At 42.9% G+C, this 12183-nt stretch overlaps 1 protein-coding gene across 1 annotated transcript in view; it reads right to left on the bottom strand.

Moving 5' to 3' along the window:
* RSPO2 (R-spondin 2) overlaps positions 1 to 11063 on the bottom strand; it is a 155135-nt gene extending 144072 nt beyond the window's left edge. The window contains exons 1-2 of the mRNA XM_019750562.3: positions 10607 to 11063; positions 9955 to 10211 (exon numbers count right to left, since the gene is read on the bottom strand). Coding sequence (XP_019606121.2) covers positions 9955 to 10048 — 94 coding nt within the window. The 5' untranslated portion in view covers positions 10049 to 10211; positions 10607 to 11063. The remainder of the gene's footprint in view (positions 1 to 9954; positions 10212 to 10606) is intronic.
* Between the last annotated feature and the right edge of the window lie 1120 nt (positions 11064 to 12183).

Genomic DNA, 12183 nt, shown 5'->3' with positions numbered 1-12183 from the left:
GCAATGCTTCTCAATTCACTGGGTTGCAAGTGTTTCTCATTCAGAGGGGAGTCTTGAAATACCAATTATGGCAGTGGAAGAGCTGAGGAAACAAATATCATTGTTACCCCAAAGGGCTATAAGGGGGATGGGGGGGATGGGCATTGAATGCGTCACTTAGTCATAGCAATATTAACCCCACTATGATTCAACTAAACTGAAACCTGGTCTTGAAACTAAAGTAGTGTGATAAACTAAATATGCAGGTTAATGATGATATAGCACAAATCCCTCAACATTAAAAACCAGCTTTTGACTCCAAAAAGAGACTTCCAACATAGCATGTAAGGTGAACAACAACGAGGGGTCAGAGAATTTTTAAATCCTACCTCAGACTTTATTACATGAGAGGGAAGAGAATCTTTTTTTAAAAAATTAAACTTTGGATTTTCAAAATAAAATCAGACAATTTTCACCATTCTCAAAAGGCTAAAATGCGAGTTTATTGAAAGAAATGGGTTTCTCCAGAAAGATTAAAGAATTTGGGAAACAATTAATTGGGAAGTATTAATTTGAAATCATTTGGGCAACTCCAAATTTTACCAGTTGCTTAAATTTTTAGGCATGCACTTTACAGAAAACATTTTTTAAAAAACAAACAAACAAACAAACAAACGAATGAATGGTTTCCAAAAATACGTGGAAGCTGGAATCCATCCATCTCCAGGTTAATGCAGTCTTTAGGTTTAACATCTGCCTCCCAGATACTAAAACTGTGAGGTTGGTTAAGTTTGCCTTTTGGTGAGAAGATCTTGTCAAAAGGAGATTAGAGACCAGAAATGCTAAGATTGAAAGCTCTCTTTATTGGTTCCTTTTCCCCTCCCTCTCTGTGAGGACGTCAAGATGATGATGGCATCAATCTTTCTGGAGAAAGCAAAGCAGTTTTACCACCTGAACCTACGCTGCAAAGCAAAGCCAGCACAAATCCTACAGAATTTCAGAGAACAAAGCATAAGGAAAAGAATGCAAAGTGTGCCCTCTATCGGTCGGAGTGTTTTAATTGTGGAGTGGCTGCGTGGCAAGTCATATCCAGCAATGAGAGGTAAGAGGCTAAGGCCATTACTGTAGAACAATTCTAAATGTGTTGACCCAGAAGCAAGGATCTAGCAGAAGCCCACTTGGCCAGAAGTGAAGAGTGCTCAGCCTGGTTCTGACCAGTCTATGAACCAGCAGTGTGAGAGATACAAGTCACATCAATGCCAGCACCGTATGTCATCAGCTGGAAAACTGCAACAGCGATTTCTAAAACTCTATATTATTGTTGTATTAATGAGTTCAAAATTAGACCATATGAGAAGTTTTAACAGAACCCCTTATGCTATTTATATTTTTGTAAACTTTTTAGGGAAATAGAGAGGAGAGTTTAACAACTATTTTTTGCGTGAGAGATTATTAGCCAAGTAATTATTTACTGAAATAAATCTTGAGATAGTGCTTCAAATGTGTCCTCATACTGTGAATACACACATGGCAAATGGCTGGAAACCCACACATGGAAAATAAACTTAGGGAACAAATTTCTGTATCAATTGGAAGCAGCCATTTGGCATCATGTTAATTAAGAAGGTCGACCTCCTATTTCTTTAACCAATGCTTTTTAACCTGTTGAAGGCAAGAAATGAACCATGAGTCACTTTGAGAATTCAGTGAAAGCTCTAGATCTTCTCGCTATACCTTACCCCCACAACAAGAAAAGATTTTCCTTCTAATTTCAGTAGACAGAAAAACCCTGGCCCCACCTCTGGAAGCCAAGTTAAGAAACCCTACTCAAAAGAAATGTTCTGAGCAAGCCTAACTGTCTTATGAGTGTTCTTAATATCCTTTAGCAGGTGATGAAATTGAAAGGTTTTAAGCAAATTGTAAAGGTTTTCCCCAAACAACTATATAAGAGGGAAAGCTACCTATGTCTGTTTCTCAATGCTTTAGGGTAAAAACAATATTTAATAGCTTTTCTCTAATCCTGATTGGTTACTCTGATTGTCTTACGATGGTTATATGTGTGTATACATAAAATACATACATACATACACACACACATACATACAAACACATGTTGACATACACACACAAGCGTGCACCCACAAACACACATATTTATTCTGGTTACTGTTGTGCCAGAAATATAAGCGGTTACTATAATTCATATACAAGAATAGTGATTTTTTTTAAAAACAATAGTGATCAAAAAATTTACCAACACAGTATGCAAATTTTTATCGGATTATATAATACTTATGGTCCTACACCTCAGTTAATCTACCCCCTCAGCCTTCAGTTACTTAGTATCAGTTATGTTGTTAGCATAATTATGAGTTCTAGGAAGTTCTGAGGCTCCACAAAAGTCTGTAAACCAAAGAACTTTTGGATGGGTTCAAAGGTGATTTATTTCCTTTTTAAATGAATGTTTATGTTAAAGGTGTACTGTGTACAGGAAAGGCCAGGGAATTCAGGTAGGTTGGCTTCTAGTTCTAGCTCTCTTCCATTTAACTGTTAGTTTTAAAAATTATATTTATTTCAGTAAGCAGCTCACCTTCTTGAAAAGTCAGCCCAGTCTCACCTCCTTTGAAAGGTAGTAATATGTCAGTGATCTCCTGGAAGGCACAAGGCTGAAAAACTATGTAGTCTATTCACTCCAACAGAAGAACTTGTTCTGAAATACACACACACACACACCCCTACCTGTGTCTCTCACAGGTATGTCTACATAGCTATATTTATACTAAAGTCATAAACATAAAAATGCAGATTGAATGTTTTCCTGCACTAATTTATGTTATTAATATGATTGCCTTTAAGTACACAGACACCACTTTCTTTTATTTTCCACTAAATGATTATTCGTACGGGCAAAGTATTTGGGGATGAAAATCCCTTATCGACCCTTTCTCTAGAAGTGTTTCTAACATATAGGTTCCTCCCAGAGTTTACCTTACCATGCCCCAAACTCACCTGTCATTTGAGATACTCTATCATTCAAATAACAAACAGATACACCGATAAAAGACTCCATAAGAGAAGCCACAGGCATGAATCTATGGGAGCTGGGCGGGGCAGTGGAGGACAGGCCACTGTGAACGTCACTCATCCATTCACAAGGGTGTGGGAATGTCAGGAGTGGGAGCTGATCCAAAGGCACATAACACACATGTGGATATACAAACAGGCACTAGCACTCTGTAAAACGGCAAAGATTTTGAGAAGAGACTTCAGAATAATGACTGGGCTGGGGATTGTTTTATTCCTCAGTGGGTTTTTCTGTTTGTCTTTAAACTTGTTACACCTATTATCTAACCATTCATTCAAACTGCAACTATGTGCGAAGACTTTCGAATTAAAGAAAGATAAAAAAGCCTTTCTCATTAAGTCACCACCTGGGACAAAATAACCAGAATAAAGGTGAAAATGAGAGTTCTTTAAGAGTAGCATCAAAAGCCAAGAAAACTATGAGGGAATAATTGATTTTGGCTTCAGAAGAAAGGCGGAAAATTCCAGGAAGACTTCGTAGAGGCAGTGCCCTTTTCCTGGCGTCTACCACACGCTCAACAACATAAAAACATGAAAACACATGGTATGCTTGGAAATGAAGTAATCTGGTATAGCTCAAGCGTATAGTGCTTTCAGGGTGATAGAGATTTGGAAACAGGCTGCGGTCAGATGGTGGGGAACCCTTGAATGCAACGCGGAAGAGACTGACATTTATTGTACAGTCCATATGGAGACCTGGGATGTTTGGAGGTCTGTTAGCAGAGACGGAACATGATTAGATCTATGGATGAGAAAAATTCAGTGCGGCAACACTGCAAAGGATAGAGTGAGGAAGAAGTAGCTGCTGAGACATGAGGAGTCAGTGAGGGTCTGAACTCGAAAATAACCTTTGGTAAAAGAAAGGATGGGGTGGATGTAAAGAACATTCCTGAGGTAGACTCACTAAATCTGAATGAATGAATCAAACAGGCTTCCAGCCTTGACACATAGAAACATCATGAATAGAAACAAGAACACAGGCAGAGGAACACAGTTAGGAGAGGGCATAGAAGAGGAAAGAGTTGTCAAGGTTAAGTGCTATCCAAAAGCAATAGATGAGAAATCAGAGGGTAACATAATCTGCAGCTCAAAAAAATCATTCATTCTAAAAAAAGTTGGGACTTGAGTTGAAATTACATTGAAATTACAGTTTAAGATACAGGGATGGGTCAAATCCCCAATGAAAGCATAAAGGTAAAGAAATACTAGTCTGTGCCTGCTCTCAATGAGGGGACCAAAGAGAAGTGGGAAGAATGTGGGAAGCACAACTAGAGTGTGGTGTCACTAGCCACAGGAAGAGACTTTCTTTGGAAACGAGTGATAAGATACCTCCAGAGGAATGAGTAACAGAGGACTGTGATAATATTTGTGGAGTTGGCAATGAGGTGAGTATTGAATATGGATGAAGAAAACCCTCTCAGTACAATGATGGAGGTAGAAGCCAGATTGCGACAGATTGAAGAGTGAATGAAAGAGGATTGTTAATCAAGAGAAGGAAAGGGGAGAAGTGAAGAAAAGGGGAAGAGATTGGGAAACAATGTGAGGAAGCAGGAAATTAAGAATTTTAAAATTGGGGAACAGCAGCATGCTTGAAAAGAGGGTGACTCCTACAGAAATATCCTAGAGGAGACTAGGTGGGGAATTGGCCTTGGAAAAACTAAAACTGCTCTATCCTTCCTTACTCATCCATCTCTTCCTCCCTCCCTCCCCTATCTCCTCCTCCCTTCCCCTGTCCTCTGTCCTGTTGTCATCCTGAGAGAAAGATGAAGAGAAAACAAGAACTGAGAAAGATAAGTAAAAATCCTGTTTAGTTACAAAAACGCAATTCTCCAAAGTCACTGTCCCCACCCCCTTTTCAACATATACCTGCACACCTAAATATGTACACACATATACATACAGGTATATATACATTCTCTATCATAGTTATATATGTAATTTATGCACTTTAGTATTAATTAGCTCCTTCCATATGTATCCCAGCTAAAAATATGAAAATTTATAAATATGGACATGCCACACTGTATTTACCTAATGATCAATCCTTGAATGCTGCAGATCATGGGAAAAAAATAATGAATATCATGATAGTTTGAAAAAAAAAAAAAAAAGGAAGTTTCAAACTTTATTTTCATCCCAGAACTTACTACCTCCTTTTAGCAGTGTGGTTATCAGGTGCTATATCAAATGATTTGTCTGTCATCTATTCTGGTCTTGGGATAAGAATGCTTATTTCCAGAGGGGAAAAAAAAAAAGGATTAAAAGGCAGTTGGTTGGAAGGAAAGAAGTAAAAAGTAGCCTGGACAATAAATCAAGAGCTGGTTTTGCATTAAGGAATTAGAAGTGTCATTTCCAACTTGGGATTTCTGCAAATATTGGATTCTACCCAAGCTGGATTTTACAAGCAGATAAAGAAAGCCAGGATTAAATGGAGACCTGGAGGAATGTCACCTATTCTGAATCACTTCCAAATTTCAGTAGCTAAATAAGATGTTGGCTGGGGCACGGCAACTTTCTGACCTCCATGCACTAGTAAGATACTAGCCGGAAAAACTCAGAATTCTGCTGGAAGAAAAAGCAGCCCATTAACAAAAGAGAGAACAAAAGAAAAGAAAGAACATGCTTATGTTGCAAAGTTAAACATCACATCAGCTTTCCTGAAATACTCTGGAACTTTAAAAAGTAAGCATACAAAATGTATTTTGAAGCTTTCTCATTTAAGTGTAGGTTAATATGTTCCATGTGCCATTTTGTATTTTGAAAGAATACTGCAAGAAATATGCTGTTACTAAAAGTACTTGTAAAACCAGATATCTCCAAATCTCTTCATTAATTATTTTTTATTATTAATTTCAGGTGTACAAGATAATGTAATGGCTAGACATTTAATCTCTTCATTAAATTTTTAAAAATACAAATTGATTTAGCCCTATGAGGTTTAAGAGAAAATGTTTATGTTTTTTTACCAACCTCGGTTGCCAGAAATACACCACACTGTTTGTGATAAATACTGCAGCTTCATGGAAGAAGCCAAATCTAATCTTAGGAAAATGAGATGTTTCCACACTTCAGTATGGAAAAGACCACAGCAGGAAAAACTTGTCATACCACGCCCCCTACCACCAGACCACCAGAAGTACGAACCACGTTTCGGGGACTTGCTGCTTTTAAAGAGTTTTATCAAGAAGTTTTCATGAAGCCCTAGTTAAAATGTGACTGAGCGTATACACGGAGTGAAAGAGATGTAAAAATAAATCACTATGCACCAAGCTCAAGAAATCCCAGGAGACTATAATGAAGTGATTTGCCCATCCACCTTTCAGTAATTCAACCTGAAATGTGGCTTACAACCATTCCAAAAAATAAAATGAATCAAATAACCCAGTTTACAATACAAACAAATTAGAAGAGGTCCCAAGACAGATACAGGCAGGACGGGTTAACAGTAGCTAAGAATGACTATGCTTTTGAACTGGGAGGTGGGTGAGGGGGCCACTGAGTTACTGCAGCCATACACATGAGTTGTCAATTAGCTTTTCAAAACATTGGCAGTGTCTCCTCTCTACAAGATATTCATTCTCAGTATTGTGTTTGTGCCTAATTAATTTTTTAACTTATTGCTACCAGGCTCTATTAGTGTTTATTAAATGCATTTATATTTTATGAATTTGTTTTCTAAATAAGGGGAACAAAGAGTAATTGGTATTGTTCATGATGGTCTCCCCCATACAAAGGTTTGTCTAAAAGTAGGAAAGGTCAAAATTCTATTCTCTCAATCCTCTGGCTATATTTTGAAATAAAACACGGAGTTAAATGATATATTTGCTCTCTATTCCAGACTGGATGCAATTGATTTCAACTGACTAAATTATCTGATCTCTGCCAAGAATTTTATTTCATTAAGAAAATGATATTATAGCGCATCTGAGATCATAGAGTAGACTAAACATAATGCCAAAGAAGTTCTGAGAATGCTCCACAGTGAAGGTTTGATTATTTGCAGATGGAATATGGAAGAAAAAAAAAAAAAGAATCAGATCCGAGGCATTAGCCTAACCAATCCTGGTATCACTGCTGCCTACATCGTAGCACAAAGCCAAGAAAATAACTGATCTCCGAAGCCACAACACCTTCTTTTTGGAAGGTACTAATCACTTTTCTTCCTAGAAAGTAATATTTAACTGCCACTATCCAAAACAAAGAGAAAGGGGGGAAATGTTGGTACCACAATAGGCTCTAGCCTGTCAGCTGTCACTGCTGACATGATTTGGCTGGTCGTCAAGCATTCACCAAAGAACTCATTTAAACCAATCTCCTTTGGGAAAGCCGATTGTTTGGTATGGGCAACAATCGGTGTAGGATCAATCAGTGGACATGAGATCAATTAAAACCAGCTTAAGTTTGTGAAGAGGAACAACTCACACAACCTGAGTTAGATCTCTATTCATTTCAATACTCTCACAATACAATCCTTAAGCTTCCTTGCAAGGCAGCAAAGCTACTATCACCCTACACTGTCTAGCCAGCCCTTTAAGTAGTTCCACTTTTAATTAAAAACACAGTACACCCTTTGTTGGCACAGATAGTGTGGTCACTTTTAAGGACCGCAGTTATTTTAGCCAGAAACTTGGGAGTTGGGAAGGAACATCTGTTAAAAAAAGGGGGAGGAGAGATACACTTTGATAGAATTTTTTTTTTTCTGTACAACCTTACCAATTTACATGTACTTGAAAGTATTTGAATTTTATTAAATGGAAAGGTTGGTTGGGCAAAGTTACCATCGCACACTTCAGAATTTAGTTTCTAAATGGCAGCATGTGGGGATGGGGAAGGTACGAGATTTTGCTAAAGCAGCTTTGAAATAAATAGGTTTTGCCTCAGATACCTAAGAAGGCACAGGCAGGACTTGAGGACGGCACTGAGGAGGAAAGCATGCAGTGTTCTCTTCTGGCCGCAGGAGTGCTATAATGTCATTCTCCACCAAATAGCATCTCCACGTTAAGTTCTACTAAAACAATATTTGTGATTCTTCCCTACTCAGCCACAACAGTCAGTTGGATCAGAAAGGCATCCCTGAATTAGTAAATCTGCTGACAATCTATATTTCTCAAACTTTAAGCCCTTGAGTTTCTTCAACCAAGGGGACTGCAACTTCTGCTTCTAAGAGGGGGAAAAGTCTCTCCAAACACTTTTGACCAGTGTAATAAAAAATTGCCAACTTTACTGAATCATACCTTGAAAGAAAACACTGGGGTGGAGAAAGAGCCATTGGGGGTGAGGGGAGGAGAGAGAGAGAGAGAGAGACAGAAAGGGACTTTTCGAAGACTAATATCAATATCAAACTTTCATGGCCTCTGGGAAGAAATTTCTCCCTAGTATTTTTATGCAGAATAATTTCTAAAAAGGAGCATCCCCCAAATGTCGAAAGTAAGAGAGAAAGAGAGTCAGAGAAAGGGGGATCCTTATAACCCACAGGTCTGCAGTGTCAATTGAACAGGGCTAAGAAAGTTGCACGCCAGAGTTATCTCGAGCTCTGCCCTTGGGCGGGCCAACCTCAGCCCCACCGGTAGGTGAGAACAGCTTAACGACGTCCTAAAAAAAAACTATGAAAAATTAGGACGCGAAAAGCTCTCTCCCAAATCTGGATGTAGGACCGGAGACTCCATAAAACGAGTTATAAACAAATCACATCACAGGTCGAGTGAGACATTTATATCCCAGAAAAATCAGATGTGTTAAACTCAAGACAAATTCTAACCGCGAAAAAGTCCAAATTACTAGATAGCTCTAAGGGGATGCGGTGCACCTCCCAGGAGCGGGTAATAGTAATACGTACAAGGTGGGGGAAAGGAAAGGGGGAGTTGTTTAAATCCCCCAGAAGACCTAATTGCGTTCAGCAGCTCTGTCCCTAAAATGCAGCTGGATTAGCTGCGGCCACAGCAGGACTCGGAGATGAGATGAGCTGCGCGCACTAAATCTGCAGGAAAGCTAGCTTTCTGAAACCTTTCTGGAGCCTTTCACTCGCCCTTCCGGCTGCGCACACAAGTGATGGAGTAGGAGGGAGCGGTTCAAAAGCCGCAAGTGAATTTCAGTGCGAACAGAAATCTCTCTCAGAAATAGCTGCTTTTGAGGGAAGTAAGTGGAGAGGGCAAAGTCGGGCCTGTCCCCAAAACATCACTCTGCAGGCGAGCGCTCCCCAGAAAACCTGCTCAAGAGTTACTGCTCAATACAGAAAGTTCAGTGAATCATGCCTACTAGTCTTAGGATCCAGAGAAAGAGATCAGTATTGCCCTTTTCCTGGAAATACAGGTTCTCCACCTCGATATGCTACCCCTCCACCTCTCTCTCTCTCTCTCTCTCTGTCTCTCTCTCTCTCTCTCTCTCTCTCTCTCTCTCTCTCTCTCTCACACACACACACACACACACACACACACACACACACTATGCACACTATGCTCGGCTGTGTCCCTACATAGGGATCTGGGATGAGGTTTTCGGGCGCGTATGCGCTGGGGAAGGTAGCGATAGATGAGCCACAGGGGAGGTCAAGAGCACTAAAAAGAGAGACAGAAAAGAACAAGAAAACTGGGTGCCAGATAAGAAATGAGACGTAAAGAGAAGAGTTTAGGAGTCGAGGCGCGACACGAAACGTGAGCACCGACCGCACCACTTAGCCCGGAGCGCCGGCAGGACACCCGGCTCTCCAGGCGTCTCGCTCCCTTGCCGCGCCTTCTGAGGACAGAAAAGACAGGGTTCTGTAGGTAGTGGGGAGCGGAAGTGTGCACGAGCGAGGGCAGAGGGCACCGTCCTGCCCCTGAGCCGCAGGAGTCCGGGCGTGAGCTAGGCGACCCGCCCCCCGGCCCCACGCACCTCCGGCGGAGTCAGACCCACCTCGTTTACTGCGTCTCCATCGGTTGCCTTGGCAGTGGCTGTAATCCATACAGTTCAGGATGATGAGGGCAAAGGAGAAGAGGCGAAACTGCATCTGGGCGGTCGGACGGGGGAGAGACGCCTCTCAAAGTCGGGGAACTGGAGGGCTCATCGGAGGAGCCGGCGCAGACCTCGCTGCTGGAGAAGACGCAGAGTCGCCACTAGCCCCGGGGCCGCACTGCTCAGTTCGGCACCGTCAGCACCTTTCCGCCTTGAACCTGAGAGACAAGGAGGAGAAACAGGGTGGGTGGGAGATGGAGAGAGCCCCCGGGAGTCAGCGGCCTCTGCGCGCGTCCCAACTTGAGAAGGGGAGGGAGGGGGAAGCGAACTCATAGCCTGGCGCAAGCCGCGGAGCAGCTTAACCCAGAGCGCACAGCTGCCGGCGACTTGGAGAGGAAGGTGATTGCAATCAGTGAATTAGCAATCTCTGCTGAGCTGCAGGCTTCGACCCGGGGAAAGGGCGTGTGCGGCTCTCCAGGGAAAGAAAAGTGCTCCAAAGGCACCGAGGGCGCAGGGTTAAAGAAGCGCTTTTCAGCCCTTTAGTTCCACTGTGCGGTACCCAAGCGCCGCGGTCGCGGTGGCGGGGCGCGGGGCGCCTGCCGCGAGCACTTACGTCTCGGGCGGTGCGGGCGCCTAGGAGCGGCGCTCCATCCCCGGCTCCGGAAGCCAGCCGCCTCCCTAGCACGTGGGCTGGGGAAAAGTTTGCCGAGACCCACCGGGAGCGCGTGGCAGCTCGGGGTTACGGCGGCCGCCGCGGGTTCGAAGTGCACGGAGGGTCCTCCGGACTGGCGGCGCCGGGCAGGAGCGCGGCGAGGCGGGCGCGTCCGCAGCCGCTAGGATGCTGCGTCCCCGCCCGGGAGTGCGAGCCTCCGGCGAGGGGCACGCCCGCTCTCACTCTCGGGGTCCCTATCCAATTGGGCGATTTCCTGAGCCGTCTCCACAGCTACTTCCCAGCTAAGGTTTCTCCCTTGTCAAGTTGTGGGAGACAGAACGCTCACGCGAGGCCGAAAGGATGTGGCGAGCGCACTTTCCGACGGAGATGCAGCTCGGCGGAGGCTCGGGATGCTTCTATAAGTAGGTGGTGCTGTGGTCCAAGGCTTCTCAGTCAAAGCTGCCTCGGAGTTCCTGGGTCCTAAAGCCAGAAACGCTCGGGTTTCCCTGAGGTCCTAAAGAGAGCTGACAGCTCTCAGCGAGCCGAGCCCCCACTGAATCCCCTCCTGGCTTCCCTGGACTGGGTGGCCCAACTGAGGAGCACCTGAGACGGAGGCGCCCCCTGACCGTGCAAGGCCCGGGAGCCCAGCGGGCTTCACCCCCAAGGCGTTCTCTCCCGCGCTGCGGGTTCGGTTCCAACCTCAGTGCTGACCTTCCTGCTGGAAGATCTGACTGACTGATGGCTTCTTCCAGACCTCCCGGTGCTCCCGTCCGGGGCTGCTGCTTTGGACAAGCGGAGTTTAAATTTGAGCCGCATCCCGAAAGATGCCACACCTATGCCACTTTTTCATTTACTTCTTGGCTTTGTTTTACGGGAAGATCTATTAGCATGGGCTGAAACTGAAACGCGCCTCAGTTTAGGTGGTGAAAGGGTATTGCCAATAGCTTTTGCTTTATCCTCAGAAGTGTTATTTCTTGACTTTGTTTCTCCTCCAGGAAAACTTACAAAAAACCTCTGATCTCTTGCTTGCAATACTCAAGAAATCGGGACCTTGCTTCTTTACAGAAAAGTTCACTTTCCACTTAAGTATTATTGATTCATAATCCTCCTCCCTCCCTCCACCCTCAATGTCTCCTGAATCATACTTTTAGGCGCCTTGGGTTTGGGGACTATTCTGTTTAACAAAATGTTACATTAAATACACTTGATGTTACCTGATTTCACTCTGGTGAACTCTGTCTTGCATTCACTACTGTAGGAATGACTATTCATTTACTCCTTTTACGCTAAAGATAAGAATTTATACTCCTAACCATGGCAGTAGGAATGTTTGTAGATATGGCCACAGGTCCCATATTATTACGCTAGCATTTTGTACCATTTACGTTTTCTTTACTATGCCTTCAGTTTCAGAAGATGTTCAAAATTTTGGAGACTTGAGACAATTATATAGAAACAATAAAATATTAGAATAGTCATGTTTATTAATTATTCCATTATTGCCTACCCATAACTATTTTTACCAGCGTCACTATTAC

This window comes from Rhinolophus sinicus, chromosome 6 (genome assembly GCF_057876585.1).
Source record: "Rhinolophus sinicus isolate RSI-liver-muscle chromosome 6, RSI-T2T, whole genome shotgun sequence".
Lineage (NCBI taxonomy): Eukaryota > Metazoa > Chordata > Mammalia > Chiroptera > Rhinolophidae > Rhinolophus > Rhinolophus sinicus.
This window is presented reverse-complemented; position numbering and strand designations above follow the sequence as displayed.